General features: G+C 35.8%; 2 protein-coding genes across 3 annotated transcripts; both read right to left on the reverse strand.

The window, feature by feature from the left end:
* Positions 1–4,014: 4,014 nt before the first annotated feature.
* On the reverse strand, positions 4,015–9,981 carry LOC125472211. 2 transcript variants are annotated; one of them, XM_048573395.1, is made up of 2 exons: positions 9,620–9,981; positions 4,015–4,510 (listed from the first exon to the last, which is right to left on the reverse strand). In XM_048573395.1, the coding sequence occupies exons 1-2, from the start codon at positions 9,979–9,981 to the stop codon at positions 4,480–4,482; spliced, it is 393 nt and encodes a 130-aa protein (XP_048429352.1). In that variant the 3' UTR covers positions 4,015–4,479. The 2 variants fall into 2 exon arrangements, 1 of the variants encoding a protein (XP_048429352.1); XR_007254149.1 differs by lacking the exon at positions 4,015–4,510 and adding an exon at positions 6,891–8,464 and having other exon boundaries at positions 9,620–9,752.
* Positions 9,982–10,030: 49 nt separating this feature from the next.
* Positions 10,031–13,659, reverse strand: LOC103934656 (CCHC-type zinc finger nucleic acid binding protein). Its single transcript, XM_048573394.1, is given in 8 exon segments — positions 10,031–10,172; positions 10,290–10,400; positions 11,379–11,495; positions 11,611–11,742; positions 11,744–11,773; positions 12,390–12,548; positions 12,643–12,756; positions 13,068–13,659. Coding segments are annotated over 8 exon segments (750 nt in total). The 5' UTR covers positions 13,089–13,659; the 3' UTR covers positions 10,031–10,106.
* Between the last annotated feature and the right edge of the window lie 4,054 nt (positions 13,660–17,713).

Below are 17,713 nucleotides of genomic sequence, written 5' to 3' on the forward strand. Positions count from 1 at the left end.
ACGTAATCATTTTCTATGTTCTACTATGGCCAAAATTCTATACTTGAGATTAGACAAAAAGTTATTTTTCTTTTTGTTTGTATGTATGTTCTGATATGTATGTATGTAGGGTGGGCATGTGCTAGACCGAGCCCAACTTGAAGGGACAGGACCAAATTTGTTTTAAAATGAAATGGGCTGGGTCGGACCGGATATAGCAATTTTCATCATTGGAACCGAACTTGAAGCTGACCGGTTAAGGTCAGGTACACAAGTCCAATCACTTTTATTTTTTCCCCAAAAACAAATTATTATTAATATTAACATCTTCTTGGCTGCAGGCTGTAGTACAAAGCAACACAGAAGCACAACATGGAATGCAAAAATGAAGCTAGATTTCAGATACTTAGGTCATCTCCAATTGAAGAGTCCAGAGGGTCAGAGGGCCGAAAATAGCTCGAAAACTATCTCCAACTGAGGGCCAAGCCAAAAAGGCTCGTGGGCCCTACTGGACAAAAAAGGGCTAATCGGCTAGCCCAAAGGAACCAGCCAGCCAACCCCGAGCTATGCCTCAAATTCAAAACCAACGACTAATTGACGTCAGTTAAATTTTTTTTTTTTTTTGGGCCAAAATTTTCTGAAAAAATATTTAATTATGGGTTTAGATTTTTTGGGCCGAGAAAGGTGATTTGGTCGAAGTTGGGGTGTTCATTTTATAATCATGTTTCCTTGCTCATTCATCTCCCATAGCTGATGTGGGACATTATAATGGGTGTAGTTATAGTTGTAGTTCCTTTCATAAGCATGTTCCTTTCACAATTTATTTTAAATATTTAATTATATTACATTTAATTTGTTGTAGTAGTAGTTTTTAAATTTAAGTTGTTGTAGTTTTTAAATTTAAATAATAAATTATATTTGACCCTATGACCATTTGGCCCTCGGTTGGAGATGGTTTTTTATCACAGGGCTATGTTTGGCCTATGGCCCTTGGCCTCTCGGTTTGAGATGGTAAGAAATATGGTCATGCACTATTCATTAAAATATTAATTTCTTGGATGGCCAGAGGGCTAAAATGTGACAACGTCCCTAATTTTACGTTTTTATTAATTTTAAAAGCGTGAATTTACGAAAATGCCCTAGAGGCAAGGACTTTAACTTCCGTTGATCATCAGTTTGAGATATGTGGGACTTATTCTTTTAGCATATCCTCGTAGTACTCGTTAGTACGAACGCATAGGCGAAAACCGTTTGCGAGTCTGGATTATAACGGTATAGTTACAGACGTTCGAAATTGGTTATTCAAAGTCTAGTTTTAATTAAATTAAATCCCCACCTTGTGGGGTGAAGCCCAATCAGATGTTAGGCACATTAAAGGGGACCAATTAGCTACAAGGTAAAGGGGACCAATAAAATAAAAAATAAAAAAATAAAAAGGAGAAAGCTCCCAGCTTTCCCGTGCACGCCACCACCGCCATCTTGAAGCTCTTATTCCTCTTTACAAAATCCACTCAAGAACCACCTTGATTAACCTCTGTATGTGGCAGTTTAAGGCCACGAAAGTTAACGGTTCTCACGGTGCTCCGACCACCTTTTTTTATTTTCCGGCAAATCAGCAAAGCGATGACCGATGCCACCACTTGGGCTTTGTAGCCCATCATCCCAGGAGCAAAAACCCAACCAACCTTGACTCCGTTGGACCACAGTAGACGACGAATCGACACCGGAAAGCTTTAGGCACCCGCCGGCTTTGTGGGCAAAATTGACCATCTTTCGTCCACTTTTGGATTTCGTGGCAGATATGAAAGTTGTTCCTCTCTTTGAGATCTTCATTTCTATGAAATTTGAAATTTTAGAAATAGTGGAATTTTCGGCGAACCGTGGTGACGCGTGGGCTGAGACTTCACCTGACCTTCCTAGGCTAATTTTGAAGCCCCGATTCCATATTTAACATCTGTTTAGTGAAATATGATGTTTAATGTAGTTTCATAGTTGACCACCTAGTTGGACATTAAGAGGTCCTTACATGAATTAACGATCCGACCGTTGGATCGTCACCAAATTTTAATACATTATGGTATGTAATACTTGAGGATATTTGAAACTTATGGATTGGAAATCTGACATACGGATCTTCCCAAATTGGATTTGTAAGTTCGTAAAATAAAACGTTGACCGCCACTTGAATCGGCAATTGGTGAAGATCCAACCGTTGGATCGTAATGAAACTTTAGTATTATGTTCTAGAAGTATATTGTGGATCTTTAGAAGTTTTGGATTGGATATCCAAGATGCGAATCTTCCGGATTGAGTTACGTAGGGTGGTGGACCCTACTGTTGATCTTTGACTGAAGGTTGACTTTTGGTCAATGGATCTCAAATCATTCTAGAATGTCATTGGGATGTGTTTTATATAAATCACGAGTTCTATGGATAAGAGTTCTGAGACGTGACTGAATAATTGTTCTAGGTGAAGATCGTTCGTGACGTCTCGATATTCGTGCTTGGGAGTTGTAGTGCGGACCTATGTTAGGCAACTCCGACATTGTCGTACAGGTTATCCATGAGTTGTACATGTTATATTAAGATGCATTGAGAGCTCATAAACCTGCACCTCGGTGTTAGTGCTCCCGCCCGTGGCCAGGACACAGTCCTTCACGTGATGTTCACCTCTCGCACCTTACGCTCACCTTGGACTTAAGGTAGGTGCACAGGCCTGTCGTACAAACCACTATAGGTGGTTCTGACTCGTAGGTGACATGCGATTATTCGCACAGTTTTCACGTGATCATAGTACTTAAGTGTACTTATTTACACCTAGTCCTGTCATACAGACCACTAGAGGTGGTTCCGACTCGTGTGAATGGATGTTTGATGACCTATAGATTAAGTCGTACAAGTCACTATAGGTGACTCCCGACTTATATGCTAGCATTAATGATGAGATATGAATAAGTTATACAGATCACTATGGGTGACTCCTGACTTATATACTAACATTGATTAATAGGATACATATAAGTCGTACAGGTCACTATAGGTGACTCCCGACTTATATGCTAGCATTGATTGATGAGATATAGATAAGTCGTACTGGTCACCATATATGATTCCCGACTTATATGCTAGCATTGATTGATGAGATATGAATAAGTCGTACAGGTCACTATAGGTGACTCCTGACTTATATGTTAGCATTGATTGATGAGATATGGATACTATAGATGACTCCCGACTTATGTGCTAGCATTGATTGATGAGATATGGATAAGTTATACAGGTCACTATAGGTGACTCCCGACTTATGTGCTAGCATTGATTGATGAGATATGGATAAGCCGTACAAGTCAAGTGAGGTGACTCCGGCTAGCATGTTGGTTCAGCCGCACAGGCCATAATAGGTGGATCCGGTAGACATACCATTTCATATTGATTTATTTCACATGGGTTACTTATTCGTGTTGAGATATTTGACAGACATAACTGTGAGACTGTTATTTTGGTTAAACTTTAGAGTTATAGTCACGCTTGTTATTTTCTGGGAAATTATACAGGTATTACGACGAGGGGCTACTGCCGTTGGTAATTGAAATTGGTTTGAAAAGTTTTGTTTCACTCACTCATATTTTCTATTTTTGCACCCCTCCAGGTTCTAGCAGTAGAGTTTTGTATCGACAAGGATTCGTGACATTTTTCAGTACTGATGTCTTCTTATAATGGTATAATCATTATCTCACCTTACTGTACTATACCTATACTCTGTATCACGCGTGAAATGGGTCCATACCCGCCCACCGCGCACTCGTGTACTTAGAGACTTTAGATTTTGATTTATTCACATTTTATACATTATCATACTTTATGGCTTCATCACCTTCCAAGTGTCAGCCAGCACGGCTCAATTTCGGGGTCCTAGTGGATATTCCGGGTCGGGGTGTGTCATAAAACGAGTCATCTGGCCCTCCTTCAGTTGGAGATGGTCTAATGTCGAGAAACCAAATTCAACACAAATATATTTTATCCTAAATTCTCAAATGGAAGAAATTATTTTAACATGTATTGAATCCCCCGTCAAAATTCAGAATAAACCCAGATTAGGAACACAATTACATCAACGAATCTACCTTTACAGACAAACCAACATAAAATTAAAAAAAAATTGATGGTGGAATGTGGACACAACTAAATTGGACTCAAAGGGCTGAGAAATGTTATGAAAACCCAAATTAGAATTACCAGAAGGCGTCGGGTTTGAACTTCGATGCCTTATTTTCTTAAGTTATCTGAGACAGAGTTTTAAGTGTGACTGTCCACTTATTGAATCCTCAAGGGATGAAAACAAGAGTAATCGGTCATCTAGCTAGAGGATTCATTGTCTCTCATCGACATAAGGCAAAGAACTTGGCTTGCAGCAGTGTTGTTCATTGATAGAGCCCTAAGCAAGGAGTTGTTAAAGGAGTCCTGAAGGAATCTTGGGATAACTTTGGTGAGGTGAGATTCTCAACGAAAACAGACAACCTCTACATCATCACTGTTGAACAACCAAAAAAAAAATATAATAAATAAGAAATAGAGTCCATACAAATTGGATCAAGCTGGAAGACAAAATGAAAAATATAATTCAGCCCAAAAGGTGAAGACGGGCTTTACGTATAGATCAACATCCATAATAAAAAAAAAAATATGTATTTCTTCCTACAAAAGGGGAAGTTGCGCATAAAACCTAAACTTCTCTTCATTTTGCAACAAAGGAGGACGTGGATTGTATTAGATAAAAATAAAAATATAATGAAATAATGAAATTGAAAGATGTGGGAGAAGTTAAGGGAAAGTAGTGGAGTTCATGGAAAATGATCATCGTCGGATTCTTTTCCTGGGAATCCTAGGGATCTCGTTATTGTGATTGTGCATTGTACATTGTGCGGTCAGAAATCATTTCAAAATTTAAAACTTAAAATTAAATATAAATAGTACCTAACGAAAACTAACTGCACGATATATGATGAACAGTCACGATCACGAGATCGCTAGAATTCCCATGAAAAGGATCTGGCGAGGATCCTTTTTTAGAGTTCATGGCCTCCATTTTACCCCACGTAAAACTTTAGAGCCCTCGTAAGATGTTTATAAATAGGCATCAGTTGCAGTAAAAATAGAACACAAAAAAAGGAAAAGGCATAACGCCTATTTCTTCTTTGATTAAGCACTGCGTTGAGAGCCCAAAAAAGGCGTCCAATGCGTACTGCCAAAACTAGTCACATGATTCTCTACGTAGATACAAAGGTGCCAGAAAATGATAATTAGCCAAAAAGTGATAATCAAACACTAATACATCAAAACTCATTCAAAATATGGCAGACACGAAGAGTGCATTACTACAAATACTAGAGTGCAATCCTTACCTTTGGAGCCATAAATCGATACTTGTTTTCAACAAACTCAAGCTTGCAAATCAGAAGGGAAGAATTAGCATTGTTCCTTGATATTATAAATTCTAAGTACTTGGAGAATTCGAAACCTTTGCTACATAGTGGAACTTACCGCAAAGTGCAATTGAAAATCCTAATCTCAACCCACCCCCCCCCCCCCAAAAAAAAAAAAGAAGTTTGGATGCAAATAGATGGAATATCTCTCCTTCAGTATAAAGTGAGAAACACCAAAAAATTGCAGAAATGTTCAGATAGGTTGTGTAGGTATAGGACCCTTTCCAATGGAAGAAGAGCTATTGGAGTTTGTAAGGAGACAAACAAGATTTTTCACAAACGTCTTAGGCATACATGCAAGAGATTAAAGAAGCAGAACCAAATTGTCGATTACGGTTACACCTAACCATCTCGTGAGTAAGGTGCCAACATATTTTCATCTCCAATAAAGACCAAATTGTCGTAGTTTTACCAAGAACCAAGGTGAGGATGGATGGTGTGCTAAGTGTTGAGCAAAAACACTCTAGCACAAAAGGGGAGGAAACAGTTTTGGTGGTGATGAAGGTGTTCTTGGTTTTACTTGCATGTGAGGCGTGTAGGTGTTTTAAAAGAGATTTGCCCTTCTTGTGGCAGTTATCTCTTTTTCAAGTTTCCTCTACAAAACACTATATAAAAACAGTTACTTATATCACCATTTTCTCTATTATTCCCCTTCAGAATAGATATTGGGCCATTTTAGGCCACTTGTGCACTTCAAATCACCTCATAACGTTAAAAAAGCCTATTTCAAGCCTTAACAAATTTGTAACATATTTTTGTTGACGCATATGAATGCATGACAGAGTTAGTCTGAAAGATATGAAGGTTAATAAAGTAATTGAGCTTGCCAAGATCCTTCATATCAAACTCTATGCCCAAATCTTGAACCAATGTAGCAATGAGATGAATAATTACCAGTAAGAACAATATCGCATATATATAATAAGAGAGTGAGACTGAAGTGGTCATGTGCTCGAACAAAGAGAGATGTATATACCTCTAATCATTTAAAGCCAAGAGTAAGAAGATGAGAAGTAACCTCTTATCCATGCACATGAAGCATGTTTCAAGCTATATAAACAGTGTTTTAAAAATTGGCTTAGATGGTGTCTAGGCGCTACTGCGGTGGTCAACCATTGGGATTAAGCTCAAGTAAGACGGTAAATAAAATAAAATAAAATTAATTTGATGCTTAAGGAGTCTAGGCGGGCGGTGAAAGGTTCCCACGTGACAAAAGTAACTTTTGGTCTTCATTTGTAACTAATGTCCAATGAGACTGCGCTACCTGGCGCACTAATTAATGAAATAGGAGGTGGTATACATGCCGACAAAAATAAAATAATATTAGGAGGTGTAGTGCCTCAAGCACTTCATTTGTATGACAATAGGATAATTAATTGCTCTTGAGGTATACGGTTTCTCCACCCTATTTCTCTCATTCTTTGTTTGTTAAATTATGGACCGTGACGTGAGAGTACTGAATTTACAAAGTTTGCTAGAGTCTGAAGATTGAAGTACTTCAACTTCAGATTATAGATTGTTGAATCTTGGAAGACAGACACTTACAGAACTACAAGCACAACAGTACAGGCGAAAATCTATCTTTAGGACATTGCATTTATGCAAGCCTTAATCTCCAACTTTATCAGTATTTCTTTCTCTCTCTCTCTCTCTCTCTAATTGTTTATATTAATTTTGTACACAATTGATGTTGAGAGTTTCTTTATAATTATTACCATTGGTATTTATATTGTTGTTTTCGTATTTTCTAATATTGCTCCAACAGAAGGTGCCCTATGCTAATGTTGTGGGATGCCTGATGTATGAAATTGTGTGCACACCCGACCTGGCTCAAGCAATCAACGTCTTTCCAAGTACATGGAAAATCAAGGAAAACATTAGGATGCAGTCAAGCGGGTTCTGCATTACTTGAAGGTTACTAAGGCAGCGAGAGATTATGTTTGGAAAGCATAAGGAAATAGGCAAGGGTGTTGGGATATGTTGATGCCAACTATGCAGGGGACTTGGACAAGAAAAGGTCAAATTCTGGTTGTCTTTACATGCGCAAGAGGACCACTTAGCTAGAGAGCACTACTATTACCAATTACTGCTTTGTTGACCATAGAAGCAAAGTACCCAGAATTGGGTGGTAGGTCAAAACACATTGAAGTGAGATATCAGAGAATCCATAATTGGGTGGACTTGACGAAGATTTTGGTGAAAAAATTTCACATGGACGATAACGTCGCAGATTTCCTTACCAAGATAGTGCCAACCAAGAGGTTCAAGCATTGCCTGAACTTGATCAATCTTATTAAAACAAAATATTGTCGTGTGATGTACAGTGAAAGAAGATATATGACATGCGTGCAAGCAAGTTTGGAGGCTATTTTGGTGCTGTTGTGCAAATGCTAGTGATACATAAAAGGTGAAAGTATAACAAAGTAAATGTATGACATGCATTTATGCACCCTCCTCCATCTTTTAAATTGGTTGAAAGAAGTTGGTGTGTTCAAATTCATTCTTCAGCAAAACAAGAAGTTAAAATTCATTTTACGAGTTAAAATTTATTGGTGTGTTCAAATTCATTCTATCTGGTGGAAGCTTGCAAATCTAGGGGAACAAGATAAATAGCTCGAATCCAAATCCTATGATCCTCACATCCTATCCATTCATCGTACATCGTGCAGCCAACTTTCGTTAGGTACTGTTTGTGCTTAATTTTAAATAAAAAATGATTTCTGACCGCACGATATATGATGAACGGATAGGACATGAGGATCCAAATGGGATCCAAATCCATAGAGCTCTACTCTAGTGAAGGCAATTGGATCAAAGCTATAATGTTCATCTAACAAACAAAAAATTTGCTACTCTTAGCCTCAGGGACATATTGCCTTTTCAAGAAACGATTATTACAATGAAACATCTACGAGTCTTAACCGAGAAACCCCTTGACAAGGGGTGTAATGGTTGCAGTGCCGCCCTTGCCTGCCAGCAACTCCGGTGATTTTTTTTTTCATCTACCATGTAAAGAAGGGTGAATCAACCAGTAGGTAGGGGAAGGCAGCAAGGCTGGTCCTCATCTAATTAGATTAATGACAACATTTGGAAAATTATAGCATAAAAACGTACTATTTCATACTCTTACTAAATTAAATTTCAAACTTTTTAGGGCAGCAAAGACATATATATCATTTGGCTTGAACATTCTAATGAAAATTGAAGAACTTAAGGTGGGGTTAAGCTTCACAAGCATCGTATAAACAACACACTTGAAGAAGAACAAAAACAAAAACAAAGTGAGACAACTTTATTCAGTTTACCGACTAATCATGCATATAAAATTGTCATTAGATGTATGTTTGGGTGAGGGATTTCCAAGTCCCAAGGGATTGAGGCCAATTAGTAACCAATGGACCACAACACGTTAGATAAATAGGATTAGAAGTGCCCTTCATGAGCATTAACAGTTCTAATACACTATGGTGTTAAACATCTGCTTAAACTTAATTCATTCAAAACTTGGTCTCCCAAAAACTCACAGAAAGGGTCTAATGCATTTCATTCAAAACCAACAGAAATTACTTTCAACAAAAACTAATGTTTAGCAAAAGAATTTTCCAATTCCATGGATTCTTGTCACATTATGTGATCATCCTGTTTTACTTTTCATTTACCATTGTGGTTCTGTGCAAGCATCTGGTAAACCGAAATAAACTTGCATTAGTATGGCATATAAAACATCACATCATAGATTGCTATAGCACATCCTTCTGTTTATATTTTGACATTTTCAGTCTATCTATGATAACACGACACATTCCCACATCCTAACCCACACTCTCCCTAACCATAAGCCTAGTGTGACAATTTCGGGAATAAACTGGTAACAGGGTAGCATAATTAACATATTAGAAAAAAAAAATCAAGGACTAATAAAAGAATACAAAAGGTTTCTTGATAAAATAAACTATGAAAAATAAATAAACGTGTATAAAGAGGTATGTGGTCAGTACATTTTAAAGAGCATTAAAAAAAAACTCAAAATTTTATAAAGAGCATTAAAAAAAACTTAGAAATTTTTTTAAAATTTGACCAAAGCATACAATACTTCTCAACATCTAGGGAAATGAAGAATAATCATTATCACTGGAAAGGAAAAAGAAAATACTTACAACAACAGGAAAGGGCTTATGGACTCACAAATGGAACTTGAACCCTTTTGTGGCCGCTTCCTTCCATTGGGTTTAGTAAAGCCCATTATATTCATCGCCTGACCAATCATAATTTCTTCTAAATCCACCATCGTTAGAGTTGTTAAACCTCGATGCAGAATATCTGTGCTGAAAAGACTTTGACGACCCTTGTGAGATTGGGCTTCCGGAGTCATTCCAAATCTTTTAGAGGATCTAGAACTTGAAGCATGACCACCTGCAGTCAAACTAGGAACCATACGACCCCAACTAGATGGTGTTGCCGGAAACTTCCAATTGTTCTTTTTGCCTTTTCTAGGGGAAAAGTCCCCTGGATCATCCATTATCCAACCACCTCTATGTTTTGCCTTTTATAGTGTTGTAAAAACTCTTTCTTCAAATTGGGTCTATTTCCTTTCATGGGCCTTATTTAGGTCATGAGGAGTAGACTTGAATCCCGTGTAGTCTCTCATTTCCTTATACGTTTCAAAACTGGAGTAGAAAAATTAGGTAATTCCCCAAATTTTTTGTGAACCTACAAGTTTCATAAAACACACCAGTTAGTTTTTTCACGAGTAAACTAACACTACCAATCGACAGTGAAGAAAATCGCACTAAAAACTAATTCTGGGAAGTGTACACTGAGAATTACATTGACCAAACTTGCGCATTCACGAGCAATATGACCACCTTCACCACACTTGTAGCATAACCGAGGTGTTCCAAAACCAGTGGTTTCCTCATCACGTAAGCTTACACATGCCTGCATGTACAGAATCCCCTTTCTTAGACAAAAGTAAAAAAAGGAAGGGCGTTTCAGTGAAATGGAAGCAGAAAAATAGAATGTGAACCCTCCTCTGGACATAGGCAGGAAACTACAATTTTTAATAACAGAATATGAATGTGTAACATAACATCTCCCAAGAAATTACCAGATATAATTGACAAATATGTTCAATGAGATTGGTGCATGTAAAGAATTGTCAAATGAAAAAACACAAACTAATACATGATCTGATTTAATCTATTCTTGAAGCAATTAGCATGAAATAAAATAACCATAAGAATACATTATAATTCCTATTGTAGATAAAATTTAGATTCACCAACTTTTCAAGCATGAGTAATAAAAAAACTAAACATCAGACTGAGATATACGTATGAAAATAAAGAGCGTATTTGATGCATAGGCATTGCATATCCAGTTTTAACAATAGAAAGACAAATCAAAGAAGTAAAAATGGATAGAAAAAAGAAGATGAAAAACAAAAAATTTTAAAGACCAGGAACAAAACTTAGTTTCTTCTAGAATACATCAATAAACAAAAGGCTTTTAAAACAACAAGCATCGTCTTCTAAAGCATACTGTTGAAATCACATCACTGCCTAAACAAATAAAAATTATGATATGATGTTTTTCATATTTATGAAAATCAGTGAAACCAATTCACAGCACAAATCAAGTGCATTCATCTAAAAATTTTCTTTGAAAAAGGTCCTTACATGAGCATGTACTTCTCATTCATTAGATAAGTCAAGGGAACAATTTAGTACTATGTTTATGAGTTCGACAATATATCCCTATTGCAAAACGATAAACCTTGCTTGCATATATATGCAGCTTCCAAGACAATGGGCCTTGTTTACATCTATGCAGCCTCTAATGCACCTCTCCATCCAACCACAAAGATAAAACGCAAAAACAGTTTAAAGAACATTTGAAACATTTAACAAGACTTACCATACTAGTATGTCCCATTGAACCACATTTGTAATAGGAAACTTCCCATGGACTAGTGTCAACATACTTGACACAACATAAATAACCAAATCTCTTGCAGACGTAGCATTGGATTTCCTGATTCATGAAAAGAAATATAGAAACCACCCTTGAACATAATGCTTAACAATATAATTATTATCAATATCATATCATAAATCATATGAACATACTCTTAGAAATCTCACGATACCTTAAGATCATTAGTTGAATAATCATTCCTGCATGAGAACATATCATGTCCAGAATCTCCACATTTTAGACATATTTGGGATTTCAATAAGCCACCATTCTTCTTTTCTGGACAGTCTTTAGCGTGATGTCCACCTTTTTTTGCAGATAAAGCAATCTTGTCCCTATCGAGATTTAAATCAGGTACCATAAGAGGCCCCATAAAAATAAAGGATGCATAAGAACCCTCTGATAGAGCATTGAATGAGAACAGGGCAAACTAAGAAGAAAAACAGGTGAAATATTGAACAATCTTTATAAAATGACACAAAAGAACTTGGCATGCAGAAACTGGTGAACAACTCATGAGATTTGGACTGGCACTATCTCAACATTATCTAACATTAAGAAAACAGGAGAACCCTATTTTATTATTTATGGATCTTTCTAATCAAACATGACTTGGAAATAGCAGAGAGTATGTGTACCTACAACCTACTTTTAAAATAACAATCACTTAATCCTTCTTAGAAATCAAGGGAAGAAATCCTATTAATTGCCAAAAGAAAGTTCTCAATCCTTCCAGAAAAGCGAAAAACAAGTAAAAGAAGGAATCAATTTAAATCTTGCATGTCAACATAATACAAGTGGCTGAAGCCCCACCACCCTCCGGACTAATAAACATGTACTAATTTAGACTTAGAGAATGGGGTCAATTCAACTAATTCTCCATATTATTTTGACGATTATTTTCAGAAAGTAAAAGAGTCAACTTAAAATTGTGTTTCTCTTCCAACTAACTTTTCTGCAGTGTTTTGCATTGTGCTCCAAACTGCCACAAACAAAGCACGGCTTCTTTCGCTTAGCTACGGTACAATTCACTGCCGCATGACCTTCTTCTCCACAGTTAAAGCATGCTCCCCAGCTACTATCTGGAGGATCAAAATACCTTGGTCCCCGCTGATATAATAGAAATAAGATAGGCACCATTCTAAGGTCTTTATATAGATTTTCATTTTCAAAAGGGCATTTCAAAGCAAACATTTGAACTCACAAAAAGTTTCCGCAGCACAACATTGTCGGTAAACTCAACATTTTTCGGTTGCTTTGCCTCAGCCAAATCTACAGCATTAGCTTCCTCTATCTTCTCTTCCTCTTTTGCAACAACCTAAACAAATAACGGGATGCAAAACAGTCATACGTAAACAGCTCTTTCATCCTCTTCTCAAGCAAAGATTAATCTGTTTACGCCAGAAAATGAGACGAAACCGAAAACAAAATTAAGCAATAAAGTCTAAAAGCACCTTTTCAGGTTTAAAATCAAACTCTCCAATTCAATCCCATTATTTCTCTAATCACAATTAACAAAATTGTATAGTGAAAATAATTAAGAATAATGCCGATCAAGAATATTATGGAATACCTCAAACAATCAAGTTTTCCTAGAAACAAATAGAGAAAAAGACGAAAATCACTCACAGCTTGATCTTCAATCTTCATCTTCTTAACATTCTTCTTCTTCTCCTTCCTCCTTACCTTCTTAGTCTCCAAATCTGCAGCCGCAACTTCAGCTTCCTACGAAGAAGACGAAGATGGGAGTTTAACCAAACTACCACTCGGCTCGCCCGACACGGCGGCATTGTTATCAGGTGCCAACTTCGCCGCCCGCATTAACAAAGTTTTCTCGACGATTTCGAGGATGATATCTTCGTTGGCCTCATCGTCGTCGCTGCTGCTCTGTTCGGCAGCAGATTTCGAAGGGTTTTGATTAGTTAATTCTCATTCTTCTTCGCTCACTTTGTCCCGATCAAGCTTGGCCTTTTGCCTCTCCCTCTTGCCTATGTTCTTCTTCCCAAATCTGAAGCCCTAACCCTAATATCTGAGGACTCGCGACTGTCAAAGCTAAAGAGGTGGGCGTGTTTTTGAATTTTGATTCAACTAGGAAGCTAGGGTTTCCCACCGGATTGCGGCTCCCGGTGGAGATTCTGAAGTTTCTAATGGACGGTTGTGATTGGATTTGGACGCTCCGATGATGACGCGACTTCTAAAACAGGAGGCGCTTTCCTTTCTTTTAGCGCTTTAACAGTTTGCATTTTAACCAAAAATCACCGTATAATTTTATTTAATGATAAAAACAAAAAAATGTATATAAATAAATAACCTAACAAGATATATTGCAGCAGCCCACATTTTTTATTATTATTTTCTTTAGTAGCTTCAAATCCTAGCCTCATAGCCCCACGTGCCCCTTCCTCTCTCTTTATTTCATGTTTAGGAGCTTTAATGATGATAGTTAGTACTTTCAATACTCTCCTCATGTTCTCGTTCTTGTCATTTTCGACAAAAATATAATAAACTATCTCCCATAATAATCTTAACTGATGATTTCCTATTTGAACTTCTTGTGAGAATGGAATAGACTCTCATCTTTCCTAAAATTAGAGAAAGACCTACTCTCTTCAGACTTAAATAACTAATTGCTTTGGATGACACTTCCTAAAGAGATTCGACCATTTTAATACTTTTGACAACATTTTCATGTATAGAATAATTATTTGGGTTTGCTATTCATTGTTAGAATGTTCATGACTCATCCATTAATGAGTATAACAACTAATCAAAAAACACAACCAATCATTTGTATCTAATTAATGTTGATGACATGCATTTTCCAAGTTTATTTTTCAAACAATTGGCCACTAATTTCTTGGCCCCCAAAACCATAGATGCTAGTGTGCATTTTCTAGTTGAGCTTCGTCTGTTGTCCATTGTTTTCTCTGCCATGGTTAATGAAATAGGGATAGTACTAGTGTTCAGTTTAAGAAATAGTCAGTGTTTAGTTTACGAAATAGTGATAATATTAGTGTTTAATTTAAGAAATAGTCAGTGTTTAGTTTACGAAATAGTGATAATATTAGTATTAGTGTTTAATTTAAGAAATAGTCAATGTTCAGTTTACGAAATAGTGATAATATTAGTGTTCAGTTTAAGAAAAAGTGATAATACTAGTGTTCGGTTTAAGAAATAGTTAGTGTTTTATTTACATAAGTATAAGTGTTTGGTTTAAGAAATAGTTAGTGTTTAATTTACAAAATGGTGATAGTACTAGTTTATGAATTAGTGATAGTAATAGTGTTCGGTTTAAGAAATAGTCAATGTTTAGTCTATGAAATAGTGATAGTATTATTGTTTAGTTTAAGAAATAGTCAGTATTCAGTTTACGAAATAATCAGTGTTCATTTTAAGAAATAGTGATAGTACTAGTGTTCGGTTTAAGAGTTAGTCATTATTTGGTTTGAGAAACAGTTAATGTTAAGTTCTAAATATAACCAGTGTTCGATTCTAGAAATAATCAATGTTCAGTTGTAAAAATAACTAGTGTTAACATGACATGACACAAACTTAAAAAATTGTCCAAACTAAAGGTAAAATCACTATTTCGAAATTAAAATAAGCATTGTTTATCAAACTAAAAAAATGAAAAAAATTCTTTATCTTTTATGTTGTAATATTATTACTTAGTTTGTTCCAAAAAAAATTATGAGACAATGGTCAAATAAACATACAATAAAATAAAAAGTAAAAATTGTAATATTTATGAAGTGAGAGTAGAATGATATGAGAGATGAGAGAAAAAAAAAAAAAAGTTGATGTGAATGGATGAGGTGAGAGAAGAGAGAAATTTGATAGGAATATGTGAAAGAGGGGAAAGAGAGAAATGAGCTAATAACGGTGGAGGGAGAAAGAGAGAGTGAGGGAAAGTAAGTGTGACCGAGTAATGTGATGTGCGCATTATGTTTTGTTTTTTATTTTTTGTTTTTTTAATTATTATGTTAAACTTTTGTCTTTTTTTTTTTGTTAAAATTTAAGCCATTTTTATTAAATAAAGTTAGTGGATGGTTTTTTGTTAATAAAAAGTTTAGATAAGCTCTTTTCATTAAAGCTCTTTTTTTTTTTTTTCTTAAACAGAAAATGCATTTGCACTGCAAGAGTGAATTGCAATATTATATTTTTCTAATGGAAATTTCATTTCATTTTTTTTTTTTGAACAAACGATATTATCTACAGTGGAATAGGAGTCTCCTAACAGTCTAGCAATAATATAATTCAAATTCACCTTTGGCGAGATTCGAATCTAAGACATGTCACTTATAAGTGAAGAGGAATACTACTTAACCGTAGTACTAAGTGGCAGAATTTTCCGTTCATTAATATGCTCAGAAAATGAATCACAACCAGTGGCCCAGTGGGAAGGATGTTGTGTTGCTTTCAAGTGCAAATATAAGGATAGTATAGTGGCACAAGTAAGGGTGTCAAACCACAGAGACTGATTAGACATCTACAAATTACTAGCTTTATGAGAGAACCATAACTAAACAACGAAACTAACAAATTGAGTTTGGATTTTGATTTGAAAAATAAAGTAACATAAAATGCAAGAGAATGTTAATATGAATAATAGAATGATTCAGAAATGAGGGGAATGGAACTAGGGATACTGATTTCACCATTACAAGCCAATTCCATGAAACTTAGGTCAAAACGCATTCAACTTTCCAATCTGCAACTAGGGTTCGTTTTACTCATTTATGATCATCCATTTGATGTGTGTTTGTGATCAAGTACTCCTAATCTGCAACCTAGTTGTGATGTTCAACTTAGATTATCGAATAAGAATCCATTAAGAACAAGAAAACTTCCAAGAACCAAAGAAATCACATGGCAGGATGTATGCATAGCAGTTTCTTCATTCAGTCACAAGTCTACCAAAATTAAGCATGATGTGTACTATAACCTTGATCAAATAATTCATAAGCAACCCTAATGGTGATCAAACATTAAGATTAACAAACAAATTATACTATAAAATCAGTGAATAAAACAAGAACACAGATTGGTAATTTGAATACTTTAACTTAATAACATAGAGTAGGTTTGCAAGGCTACATCGAATTCCCCCAACTATGAACTTAATTACACAACATGATTACAAAATATATAAATATAAAGAACAACATGAATGAAATTAAAGTTCATAAAAGAAACCCCCTTGAAGCAATTCTGATATGGAAATCCTTCAAGAACAGCATGGTTTGTTTGATGGCATCGGATGGTGAAGGAAAATAGGGTTTTGTTTATGGAAGAAAGGCCAAAGAAAGAGAAGAGAGAGAGCTTTAGGCGACCCCCAAGGGGGCTTGTGAGAAAATGATCAAAAACCCTAGTATTTATAGGCTAAATGGGTTGTAGCTGATTGCAAGGTGATCTCAACCATTAAGCCAAAGTTTTGAACGTTTTTCCTTATTTGGCTCCTCCAAATCAGGCTAGATATTCCAATTCCTTTCCCATTCTGCTCTTGATCTTCTAACAAGCCAAATTCATCTTGGATTCTTTATTTGGGCTTCAAAACAGGCCACTAAACTTCTTTCCATGTTTGAATAAGGGTCAACCCAAAAAATGACATGTTTTCACTTCTTTTGCCTTCAAATTGATCTTAAAGTACATGTAATTGCACACTAACACAAAATAAGGTAAAATGCAACCAATTTAACTCAAAAACATCACAAAGAGGCTATGATGCGAGATTTATACGCACACAAATTAAACCCTCTTTTTGACAATTGTAGTATAGATATAAGTAGGGATCGTTCTTAACCGGGGATTAGGAGGGATTGCAAATCACTTGGAAACTGACTCAAAAACGTAAAATAAAGTTTAAAACACTAAACTAAACTCAAAGAATGCGAAACTAAACGCTTAAAACACTAAAACAAACCAAAAGACTCAAACATCACCCAAAACACTCAAAACTGCCTTAAAATCACTTTCTGGGCAGTTTTGAGCACTTTGGTGAATTTGGACGAATTTGTGTAACAAATTGAATCAAAACACTTATAAACACAAACTAAGACACTTTCTAACTAATTTGGACAATACAAAGACTCAAAGGACTCAAAACAAGTTCAAAAGACTCAAAACTGCCTAAAAACACTAACTAGGCAGTTTCTGACCTTAAACACAAATTTGGACGAATTTAAGATTATTGGTTGATTCAAAACACTTTAAAACACAAATTAAACAGATTCTAAACACTATAGAACAAGAAAGTAAATGGGGGTTTTGTTTTG

This window comes from the organism of the source record quoted next, unplaced genomic scaffold (genome assembly GCF_019419815.1).
Source record: "Pyrus x bretschneideri cultivar Hongxiangsu unplaced genomic scaffold, Pyrus_bretschneideri_v1 Contig67, whole genome shotgun sequence".
Lineage (NCBI taxonomy): Eukaryota > Viridiplantae > Streptophyta > Magnoliopsida > Rosales > Rosaceae > Pyrus > Pyrus x bretschneideri.